General features: G+C 38.4%; 1 protein-coding gene across 1 annotated transcript in view; it reads right to left on the reverse strand.

Annotated features, from left to right (window-relative positions):
- The window catches only part of vwa8 (von Willebrand factor A domain containing 8), a 130543-nt gene that overhangs the window by 57381 nt on the left and 60139 nt on the right, over positions 1–13023 (reverse strand). The window contains exons 21-27 of the mRNA XM_016231092.1: positions 8647–8782; positions 8436–8555; positions 8062–8267; positions 6309–6460; positions 4263–4371; positions 4042–4180; positions 3746–3933 (exon numbers count right to left, since the gene is read on the reverse strand). Coding sequence (XP_016086578.1) covers positions 3746–3933; positions 4042–4180; positions 4263–4371; positions 6309–6460; positions 8062–8267; positions 8436–8555; positions 8647–8782 — 1050 coding nt within the window. The remainder of the gene's footprint in view (positions 1–3745; positions 3934–4041; positions 4181–4262; positions 4372–6308; positions 6461–8061; positions 8268–8435; positions 8556–8646; positions 8783–13023) is intronic.

Raw genomic sequence — 13023 nt, forward strand, 5'->3', positions numbered from 1 at the left:
ACGAAGCAGAGTCCAGCCCGGGTCGTCACATGTGGTTGCCGCACACCCGCTCCTTCGTCGAATCCGCTGTTCTCCGGCCTCCGCTCACTCAAGCCCGTTGTGTGTGACGCTGTGTGACGCATTTTATGGAAGACTGTTTCCTGAACCTGCAGAGTAGCATACAATGGGTCTGTGCTCAAAGGCTGTTCTATAAAGTGGGGCAGTTCCAACTTTGCAAGGACAGTTTGGCGCTTCTGACTCACAGCCTGTAAGTAAATGTTTTATATTTAAAGAATTTGCCACTGATGATTCAAATGCGAGGAGCTCTTGGTGTTTGTCGTTTCTCTGATCACAAATGCAGACATGGTTTTATGTTTACACGGTGTGATACGCAACGCATAAAAACACAGTATAAATCATTATAATCAGTAATTATGTCCCCACTGGATGCAACAAATGCCTCATTTGTAATGAGTTTTATTGGTTTTGTCTCGCCGTGCCGGGAGACGGCATCACAGTATGTTAAGGGGTGTAACATTTCCGTCACATGCTTGAGGTATTCGGCCAATCACAACACACTGAATAGCTGGCCAATCAGAGCACACCTCGCTTTTCAGAACGATGAGCTTTGTAAAAATCGATGCGTTTCAGAAAGGTGGGGCATAGAGGAGCAACAATAATGTACATTATGGGGAAAATAATGTGCTTTTTAAACCTTAAACCGCATAAACACATTGCATTACACCAAATACACAACATAATGTCCTTTTTAGCAACATCATATGACCCCTTTAAATCTTACAAAGGTTGCCATTTAAATTTTAACTAAGGATAAACAAAGTCTACACTCTAAAAAAATGCTGGATTATTTTTTTTCAACCCAAATGCTGGGTTCAGCCTGTTGGGTCATTTTATTGGGTTTTTATTTTTACTCAGGTGCTGGGTTCAGCCTGTTGGGTCGTTTTTTTGGGGTCATTTTTTATATTTTTTACCCAGGTGCTGGGTAGTTTCTCTGTACCTAAGTTGCTGGGTTATTTTTTTTCCTACCTAACCGCTGGTTTGAGCCTGTCTCTGACGAAACAACCCAGCTGCTGAGTTACAATCAGAGCACGGGCTTTTTGAGTGCTCTACAGGAGAGAGCGATTCTCAGTGCTGTCGCCGATTTAGTGCACTTCTTCAGCTAAATAAAAGGTTTGTATATACGTTTTATTTCCTTTATAAAGTCTTTACTGTGCTGTAAATTATATTATTATATGCAACACAATGTAAGGACGAGTCAGTCAGCTGCGTCAGCAGCGGTCATGATGGAAACCCTTTTGCCTTGCATAACATAAATGGATTTTATTCGTTATAATACAGAGTTTAATTTAATTTGATGTTAAAATATGTTCTCTAATCTCAGTACTGTTTGTTTATGGGCAGGTTTTGAAGTCAGTCACGGCATCTCTCAGCTACGAGTGAAACGCGAGGCCGTGGTCTAAAGTTCGCAGTTCTTCACCGGCTCCGATTTCAGCGACACATCGGCACGAGAATTAGCACTATAGCGGTAAAAAGAGATCACAGAGAACGGTTGAATACACTTAAATTAAAATGCTACTTTTAAATGTTACATTTATTTCTTAAAATGCTTGTTAATTGAGTTTAAATGTATGTTTAAATATTGTAAACTATGCTGTATTCACCCAAATAAAATCAATTTTGTCCATGTGTTCTTGATTAATAAATGTTCATCTTTTGATTATTGCTGTTGCCTATAGTAATTCTATGTGTGATTTTTAATTTCCAGCCCATTTTAAGGCAGTAATATAATAATTTTTAAACAATAGTTGACTTAAAGGTGCCATAGAATGCATTGATACAATATTTTAAATTGTTCTCTGATATCTACATAGAAGGTATGTGGCTTAGGTAAGGGCAAAAAAATCTCCAGAAACGGTTTTACATGTCCATTTACAACCCTAGGATTTGTCCCTAGAATAAAATGATCTGTTTTTACCTTATTTGGAAGGGTCATGAATAATAATGTAGAGCTCTGCTCTGATTGGCTGTTTTACAGTGCCGCTCAATGTTGAGCTCTGCTCTGATTGGCTGTTGCACAGTGCGGCTCATTTCAGTAGCTCACACAGCAGGAAGGAAACACAGGGAAAAATATATATTTCAATATTGTCTCTCGCAGTTATATCGTTGGGTAATTATACTGTATCTAAAATGCGGGCATCAGGGAGCCGCTATTAATAAGCGGGGCATTGAAACTGCTTTCGAATCGCGTTTTACTTTCACTTTCGAGATTTGCGGTCGCACGTGCTCTGTGTAAACTACAGCGGCAGTACTTACCACACATTTTACAAGATCAGATGCTTGTCAGTGGTGCTCAGGATTTGTAAATCATTCGCCATCATCCTCAGTCATCTCTCCTTACTCTGTTTATGTGAAGATTTGGCTGTGCAGGTCCAGCTGGCGGCTGGCATAGAACATGGGTGGGTATATGCAAATGTTGGGGGCGTAACTATTAGTGATCCCGACTGTAAAGTCACAGTTGGTGTTATGTTCTGATTCGCCTATTTTTCAGTGGTCTTTTGCATGCACGAGATTTACATAAAAAGGAGGAAACAATGGTGTTTGAGGCTCACGGTATGTCATTTCCATGTACAGAACTGTTATTATTCAACTATGCCAAGGTAAATACAGTTTTCCATTCTATGGCACCTTTAAATAAAACAACCCAGCATGTTGTGTAAAAACATTAACCCAACCAGCTGGGTTAAAGGCCTATGTTTTTGTTTGTTGTTGTCTCATACTTTTAGATACGCTGTTATTTGTAAATGCTACTGCTTATGTTAGCTTTTAATATACGGTTTTATCCCGATTAAAGCTTTAATACAGTACGGCAACTGCACGCACGTCCATGTTTAACGCTTCTCATAGCTATGTGAAAATAAGTGTATAATTGGAACAGTTCACTGTTGGAGCTGAGCTGAATGAGAGAGCGATAGCGAGAGAAAGAGATGCAGAGCAGCGGACGCGAGGAACAGTATTAAGAACTGCTGCTTTAGAACATTGATTTTGAAACTTGTGAATCCATTAGAATCGTTAGAAGACAGAATCGCGATTCATATTTGAATAGATTTTTACGTGCACCCCTAGTTTTCTCTTCCTCTTCTCTAAAGCAGCGCAGCATGGCCTCACCCCTTTGCTGCCTTTTCCCGAGGGCGGGGCTTATCTGGGTTTGTGATGTCACGAACCCGGGAAGTAACTCGTTGTAGTCCCTACCAGCCGTTTTTTTGTAGGCATTAAACTGCCAGAATTTTAAAAGACGATATCTCCGTTTGCATTGAACTTTCAGTTTTGTAACTTTGCAGATATTGTTTATGTTCAAACAGCAACATTACACACTAACTAATGTTAAAAAAGTGAAATCGCAATGAACCACCCCTTTAAAAAAAAACAAATGGTATTATTGCACAAACATCACATCTCATCTACTATGGCGAATCTATTAGCTCAAACTTGTTTTGATCTGTGACCATTTACTATTTCCATCCGCTATTATTAGACATTGTTTTCCCCGTATGGGTTTGGTGGAAAAGATGCATCTATTGATGATCCGTGCTCAGATAATAACAGCATGTCTCAGATGAACCTCAGGGCAGGAATGACACCTATAAACGGGTCGTAATGGCAGCAAGTGGACGGCAAGGCTTTCATGTGAAGTGCCCGTGTAGAAGAGCGGGTTCACACACACACACACACACACACACACACACACCTGTTCTTCATGGAGCACCACCTGGTCCTGCAGCGGATTGCCCAGTGCCGCCACAGAGACAAAAGGCTGCCAGACTCCACTGATGGTCCGGGGGAAGAGGTCATAGAGCTCAATGCACTGGACGGAGTCTCCTTTCTCCTTCATAGCATACAGCGATACAGGGTTACATGTGGCCACATAAATGGAATCTATGAAGGAAAACAATGATTCACTTTCAAAATAAAAGCCACAAGACTTTATATTTCCACATTCATTAGATCTTAGATTTGGCTACATGAGACTGTGATAGCAGATACCGTTAGCAGTGATGACGTCGCAGACGATGTTGACCTCGTTCATGGGAATCTGCCAGTGAGCCTGTTCCTCGGTGAAGCTCATAGATCTGGACTCGTGCCTCTCAGAAGGATAACTCTGAACCCGCAGAAACACAGGGCCCTGAGGAGAACCACAGACATCAAATTAGTGTTATATGCTAATAACAATTTTGAAATATTGGAAATAGAATGGGTTATGATACCTTGACATCTATCCGATGGGACTCTGTTGGACACAGCAGCTTTCGTCGTGTACTTCCACCCTGATTGATGGTCCAGTAACCCGCCATCTTACAGTCTGGCAATGGTAACCTGGGAAAGGGGAATTGGGTGATTGGCTTTTTGCCAAAGACATGACATTTAAATCTTATAATGATTATGACAACATGTTGATCATGAAAACACCTTAAACGGTGTTGTTTTATTGGGTTAGGCAAAAAGTTGACCGGTACACCTAGATTTTTTGCCATTTCAAAATCTTGGTTTACATGCACAACACCTTCATGAAAACTTGGACTTAAATTGGAAAATGATGTGCATGTAAATGGTGGTCACTGCTTCATTCTGCTGTCTCTGTAGTAGGGCTGGAGCTCATTGATATTCAGGAAGGTTGTAGTTTCACATCTGGTTATTGCTCGGTTACTATTCCCAGAGAAAACATTACCGCACTACTCTGCAATTGAAGCAGATGGGATGACATATCATTCCCCTCAAGATAAAATATTAATGCAATACAGCAGAAAAACACTTTTAATGTAACTCATCAATGAAAACTTTGGGGTCAAAAGGATTTTTTTTCTCTTTAGAAAAATATTTGTATTCATGGATGCATGGAATTGATTAAAAGTAACAGCAAAGACATTTATAATGTTACAAAAATATATCTAATTCACATAAATGTTGTTCTTTTGAAAGTTCTGTTCTGTTAATCAAATAATCCTGAAAAATGTATCATGGATTCCAGAAAAATATTAAATAGCTATCCTGTTTCAACATTGATAATAATAATGCATAATGTTTCTTGAGCAGGAAATCAGCATAATATAATGATTTCCGAAGGATCATTTGACACTGAAGACTGGAGTAATGCTGCTGAAAATTCACTTTGCATCACAGGAATATATTGTACATTAAAATATATGTTTAAAGTTGTACAAATATTTCATAACATTACAGTTTTTACTGCATTTTTAATCAAATAATTGCAGCCTTGGTAAACAAACATTTAAACGTTCAAATAATAAGGTGATTATATATAGAAATATAATTCAAAAGGAAATATTTGTTTCTTCCCTTTTTAAAGTTTTCCAGTATTTTTTATAAAATATAACAAACCGTGTATACCAGATGGCAAAACACTCAAAAGCAAGTGAAATAAGACAAATATGAGACGGAAGAAACAAATAATTTCCTTTATTGAAAGTGTATAATATACAACACTGAGCAAATGAAATGACTGCTATTGAATGAGAAATATATTTGTTGTTATATAATGCGGAAGACTTAACTCTTGATAATCAGATAAAGTGCACATTCCAAACTGTGGAAGGTCACTTGGACAGATGGGACATGGACGCCACAAAAAGGGCCGTTCCAGAGGAAATGGTGTTGTTTTTAACTGCTCCCTTCACCATGTCGGTTACAAACAACCACACAGTTGTCTCCAGATTTCCCACCTCAAGTGCTCTGCTCTATGAACGAACTGGGTATAGACATGCTCACTTCCGATTGGAATTTGCCCAAAATCTTTCATATCTTTTAAATGCATTGACCAGACACTGACAATCAAGTTTTCAGTTTAAGTTATTCCAGTAAGAGTCCAAGTAAGTTTTGCTGTTTACTAAATTCAAGCATGTTTAGGGTTTTGTCTATTGCACATTCAATGAAATGAGCTTATGAGATAAAAGCATCTGTTAAAGGTGAAGTTTGTAATTTATGCGATACTAGAAACCAAATCGCTGTTTATCTGAACAGTCCGACTGGGCCAAACATAACGGCACTAGCTCAACCAATGGCGTGAGTTTGGGGCAGGACTACCTCAGTGTCTCTTTTGCTGCAAAAATTGCACACTTCATCTTTAAACAAACACATTTGTTCAAGTGTATGGTTTGAGGATCAAGCAGAGCCGATCCCTTCAACAGGTAGTTATATAAGTCCAGGACAGTGTGTCTTATTAGAGAACGTGCATGATATTTGTTCATGATACTGCATTCACGGACAGTAAAGGGCAATAGGAGCTGAGCTCTTACTCCTTGGCCAGGTGCACGCTGGTGGGTTTGGCTCCGATGGGAATGCCGTGCTTGTGCAGCGCTGTGATCAGTACCTCACGCATGTCCTTGTTATAGGAGTCAAAGTCAAACACATTCCTCACCACGTTGGCCAGGCCCTCTTCTGGAAATTTCTGAGAAAAAAAAAGGAAAGAAGTAAGCAATAAGACAAAAGCGTTTAGTCGTAATGATACAATATTAGGAGCACTCTGATCTTGCCATCAATCACTACCATTGAAACATCATAAAATAGAAATAGATCAATTATCTACGAATAGTTTCCGTTTCATTTGAGAAGTGTGAATTTAAACTGAATCGGCCACAACTTGCAGGATGTTATACTGCAATTCAAAAGAAATTCAAAGGAATTAAGTTTAGCGAGGAAAAAAAACAAATGAACATGATTTTTTGGCTAATAATTCAAACATTTCTGGTCTAAAAATTAACAGAGCCATTAAAATATACTTTACTGCAATAAACAACAAAACTGATCTTTTTTTGCAGTCTCACTTCTGAATTGGGATTTTTTTAAACATTTTTAAGTGACTCCAGAACGGCACACAACGTGCCTATGGTTGGACATTATATCACTGTCAACATTATTGGTTTTTAAGTCTTTACAAAACCACTGGTTTAAGCAGAGATGCATTTTAATTAACACATGTAACTGCCCCTCGCTCACTGGAGATCACAGTCAGTGAGCTGCATTGCACAAGTCAGCCTGGCCAAATGAAATCCTATGGATTTTCTGCTCGCAGGTGGCTGCAAGGTCACTTTTTGTTGAAGATGTTCTTGAGTCTTTCAGGAAAGCTGCCTGTTTCACAACTAGCTTGTTTTACCACCTATTAAACATGTTTTTGGTTTAATGATGAGTCTTTCTGGAAGGTTTGTTTTCTTTGTTGAAGCTTCTTTTTGTGGGTAGGAGGTCATTTTATGTGATCTGCAGTTTTCAACCAGGGTTCCCATGGAAGATGAGGCAGCCTGATTTTAAAAGTGTGATTTCCACACCTAGAAAATTCATGTAAAAAATAATACAATCTTAAAATGCCACAGGCATTCTTATACTGAATATACATTTTCTAGTTATGCCAAGATCTAAAATATCCATTGGGAAGATTGTCGATACATATTGCAAACCCTTACTTATGGGATGATATTAGACTCTAAATGATTAATAGACGCACGCACAATTATCCATGTACTGCATACATTTTTGCTGCTATATGCATCAGACGGTCTGTGAATGGACTATATGTGTGCCATCTGAGGTTAAAGGGATAGTTCACCCAAAAATGAAAATTCTGTCATTAATTACTCACCCTCATGTCGTTTCAAATGCGTAAGACCTTTGTTCATCTTCTGAACACACATTTTTTATTAAATCTGAGAGCTTTCTGACAGACAGCAATGCAACTACCACATTCAAGGCCCAGAAATGTAGTAAGGACATCGTTAAAATAGTCCATGTGACATCAGTGATTCAACCTTAATTTTTTTTATTTTATTTTAAATAGCAATAGTTATTCAATGATTTCTTCTCTTCCGTGTTAGTCTTCGATGTGTGTTCTGTCTATGGAGGGACAGAAAGCTCTCAGATTTCATCAAAAATATCTTAATTTGAGTTCCGAAGATGAACAAAGGTTTTACGAGTTTGGAACGACATGAGAGTGAGTAATTAATGACAGAATTTTCATTTTTGGGTGAACGATCCCTTTAAGTCTACCAGCTGATTTACCTGCAGGTGTTTTACGATGTTGACCACTTCTCGTGTAGAGTAGGGGTAGGTGATTGTTCCCTGGTCAGCCATGGCCCGGAGCTCTCCGAATGCAGCCACCAGTTTCTGGAGGATTGCATCAGGAACGTCAGGCCCATATTGCTTCAGCATGGCAAACTCAGCCTGAGGTTTGGGGTTGTCCACTGCATGGCAGCTAAATATGTCCCCTGGAAGAGCAAATCGTCAAATCATCAAAATGATTTCAAACAGCATTACATAATTATTGTAACTGTGTTACAGTGTTTTGTGATATCCTCATTGACTCTGATTGGTCAATCATGGCATGCTGTGGTCAAATATTTTTAATGCTATACTGTATAATATACAAGTCTTACCAAGTGCTCCAAAGAAGTCATTTCCCAAAAACGGAAAGCCAGGTCGGTTTGCTAAAACAATCATACGAAAGTCTGGATGCATGGGAATGGCATTAGGCCTTCCGGCTGCTTCCAGTGGATCTGTGGAAAACAAAGAACGATTCCTGTTTTAAAGACTGTCAGTGACGGGTTTGTGACATGGAGTGTGTTTGATCTTCTCTGTCCATTTCACCTGACACTATTCTTCTTCCATCTGCCAGGATCATCTCTCCACTCTCCACCAATGTCTTCAGGATACAGGTGACATTTGTGGGAGCTTTATCAGCTTCATCTATTACCAGGATATGACCCATCTTCACAGCTTTAACCTTTAGAACAACAGACGAGAGCACATTTTTATTCCATTATTTCATTCTTCCATCAAGTTCAATTATGTTAGCCAATGCTTCTTGCACCAAAAACAGGTGTAAAGTATTTTAAAACAACCATTTTCTATCTTCAGGCTACTTCTACACACTACAGTTTTGGGTCAGTATGATTTTCGTTTTTAGAAATCAATACTTTTATCCAGCAAGGATCCTTTAATTAGATCAAGTGACAGTAAAGACATTACAGTTGCAAAATATTTTATTTAAAAAAAAAAGCATATTGGAAAAAATGTCTCACGGTTTCCATAAAAACATTAAGCAGCAACTGCCGCTCACCTGAAATACACTACCGTTTAAATTTAGAGTCAGTAAGATTTTTTTTTTTTTATACTTTTATTCAGCAAGTATGTATTATATATGTCTTTACTATCACTTTTGATCTATAAAAATAAAAAAAGATTTGTATTTCAAATAAACGCTGTTATTTTGAATATTCTATGCATCAAATGATCCTGAAAAAATGTTTTGCATTATAATTTCTAAAAAAATATTCACTTGTTTTCAACTTTGATAATAATAAGAAATGTTAACTTGAGCATCAAATCAGCATATTAACATGATTTCTGAAGGATCATGTGACACTGAAGACTGGAGTAATGAAGCTGAAAATTCAGCTTTGACATCATAGGAATAAATTACATTTTAAAATATATTCAAACAGAAAATGTCTATTTCAAGCTGCAATAATATTTTAAATTTTTTACTTTTATTTGATCAAATAAAAGCAGCCTTGATGAGCAAAAGACACACCTTTCAAAAGCCTTTTAAAAATCCCACAGAACCCAAACTTTTGAACGGTAGTGTACCTTTAAGACTTTTATATGTAAATTACCTCTCTTTTGATTGGCTAAACTCTTGGATGTGAAAACGACTGGACGATTGTTTAACATCTTAAAGAAAACAACCAACGTTTTGCAACAACCAACCCGAACTAAAATATTTTATATAAAATCTTTACATTTAATTTAGTAATGTTAACTCCTATGATGTTGCAAAAAAACTTAAATTAATTGAATGGAATCAGATCATGACTTGCTGAACTGAAATCAATCTGAATCCTGGGACACCAAAAGATTCCCATACTGAAAAGGTGCTGATATACAGATGTCAAACAAAACAGCTTGGTTTCCACGCTTTCCTTTTCCCATATTTGAACCACTGCACTCCATCTCCAGATCATCTTTATTTCAAAACAGCAAAGAGAACCGGAGTTAATGGAGAGCTGAAGATTACAGCCGTGTTCAGTTGTTTTCATCACCTCTGACATGTAGGTGACATTAGTGCCTGTTATTTACAACCCAGAGCTGAAAGGTGGTTTGCGGAGAGCGAGGGGTGCTTTCTTGTTGCTATTATCCGTGAGCCTGGCACAATGCGAGACCATTTGGAAGCATTGATATCAGATGAGGCGTCAGAAGGGGCTTCAAAGCCTAAAGACTATTTATACCATGAGAGCTGCCGCTGGGTGCTAATTGAGGGGCCAAACTCCAAGTCACAGCCTGCTTTTCATCTCCCTCCTCCTTGTATCGAGTAGAGACATCGTTAAAAGCCTTTTGTAGAGAACACCCGCGACCCTGCTTCACAAACAACGCGTCTAAATGGCACTATCACGCTAACAAAACAACAGGCCGACTTCAGAAACGAGCAGCGTGGAGGATTATAACACACTGTCCTTGAGGTCATTCATTAATTTTTAACGCTTTTTCCCTCATCTGTGCCGGGGCGTCCTCTGGGTGTGAGCTGGCAACGTGTTTGTCCTCGCTGGAGCAGTGGTCTGGACCATCTGCTGATAGATGTATAAATATCACTATGCAAAGTTTACACTTCACCTGACTGATTTTCAGGAGATCACAGGACACCCAGAACCACTGAGGTGGTCAATCTTACATTTATGTTTGGCTCTTCACATTATGCTTTGAAATGTGGCTGATTTCAGATTTGGACATGGTCCTGAACTGACTTGTTTGCGCAAAAGAAAGCATGCAACACGCTGTCATACGGAAAGCCACTGAAATTAGTGTTTACACATTCATTTGTAGTGCCATGGGAACCAGAAAATGTGTGCACAGGCAATAAGGAGGACAAAGACCAGGATGAGGAGATAATATTTAAATACACTATTCCAAACTGTTTCTATAAAATTAGAAGCACACAATTCCCTGGCCTAGAATATCATTATATGCTTACACATTAAGATTTGTACTCCTGGAAATTACTAACGTAGTCAAACCTGTTCATTAGAAGGGGGTGTCCCAATACTTTTGGCTATATAGAGTATTTACAATACAATCCCTCAAGTTATGCTTGTACAGAGCTGTTGCCGTAATACTTATACCTCACTGTTTCTCCGCTGACTACCATCACGCCCATCTTCCATATTAACTGAGTGACCAATTAACTACTGGTATGTGAAAACTTTGGAGTGGCTCCCATCAGAATAGTGACAAATGTCCATCTAGAGTGACGTAAAAGTTGCATGAATTGCAAAACATCAATCATGCATCTGATTTAGTACCACACATGAAAGTGACCCAAATCAGTGGCCCAAATTGTGCCGTTCCCGCTGTTATAAGGGGGGAAAAAACAGATATGGGTCACATGAAAGCACATTTTTCCCCCCTGCAGTCTGAACGTAAGGGAAATGAAACCTCAACTTCATGTCATACAAAAACAGCTCCTCATGTAAAGCGTAAAAGAGATGGAATTGATTCCAGTAGAGATCTGTGTTAAAGTGCCGTCACATCAGCACCAAAAAACAGTCCACTGTCTATAGTCAATAGCATAGCTATGTATAATACACAACTCTCACAGAATTCACTTGCAAACCAAGGAAGTGGAATCTGCATGTGCAACTTTTTCGACGTGTGAAACTCCCAATTGCGCGGTTTCCTACTGGAAATTTTCACCAAGCAAAAGTAAATGTGACTGCACCTTTAGTATACTCTTAAGTGTTTATTGAATGAAATATATGGTGCAATGCATTCTGGGATTGCCTCTTCCTCCAGGTTCTTAGAACAAGGTTTTCAAACTAGGGTCAAAGACTCTATATATAAAACGGTTCACTTGTATTAATGTGAATGGGAGAAATATATGTGACCCTGGACCACAAAACCAGTCATAAGGGTCCATTTTTCTATTTTTTTTCCTGAATAAATAAGCTTTCCATTGATGTATGGTTTTTAGGATTTTTCAAACTAGGGTCAAAGACTCTATATATAAAACGGTTCACTTGTATTAATGTGAATGGGAGAAATATATGTGACCCTGGACCACAAAACCAGTCATAAGGGTCCATTTTTCTATTTTTTTTCCTGAATAAATAAGCTTTCCATTGATGTATGGTTTTTAGGATAGGACAATATTTGGCTGAGATACAACTATTTGAAAATCTGGAATCTGAGGGTGCAAAAAAACTAAATATTGAGGAAAATCGCCTTTAAAGTTGTCCAAATGAAGTTCTTAGCAATGTATATTACTAATCAAAAATTAAGTTTTGATATATTTACTGTAGGGAATTTACAAAATATCTTCATGGAACATGATCTTTACTTAACATCCTAATGATTTTTGGCATAAAAGAAAAATCTATAATTTGCTACAAATATACCCGTGACTTAAGACTGGTTTTGTGCTCCAGGGTCACATACAGTGGGTACGGAAAGTATTCAGACCCCCTTAAATTTTTCACTCTTTGTTATATTGCAGCCATTTGCTAAAATCATTTAAGTTAATTTTTTTTCCTCATTAATGTACACACAGCACCCCATATTGACAGAAAAACACAGAATTGTTGACATTTTTGCAGATTTATTAAAAAAGAAAAACTGAAATATCACATGGTCCTAAGTATTCAGACCCTTTGCTCAGTATTTAGTAGAAGCACCCTTTTGATCGAATACAGCCATGAGTCTTTTTGGGAAAGAGGCAACAAGTTTTTCACACCTGGATTTGAGGATCCTCTGCCATTCCTCCTTGCAGAGCCTCTCCAGTTCTGTCAGGTTGGATAGTAAACGTTGGTGGACAGCCATTTTTAGAGACATACCTCTCTCACCAAGGCTCTTCTCCCCAGATAGCTCAGTTTGGCCGGACGGCCAGCACTAGGAAGGGTTCTGGTCATCCCAAACGTCTTCCATTTAAGGATTATGGAGGCCACTGTGCTCTTAGGAACCTTAAGGGCAGCAGAA

The sequence above is a fragment of the Sinocyclocheilus grahami genome, unplaced genomic scaffold, assembly GCF_001515645.1.
Source record: "Sinocyclocheilus grahami isolate Dianchi unplaced genomic scaffold, SAMN03320097.WGS_v1.1 scaffold383.1, whole genome shotgun sequence".
Taxonomy (NCBI): Eukaryota; Metazoa; Chordata; class Actinopteri; order Cypriniformes; family Cyprinidae; genus Sinocyclocheilus; species Sinocyclocheilus grahami.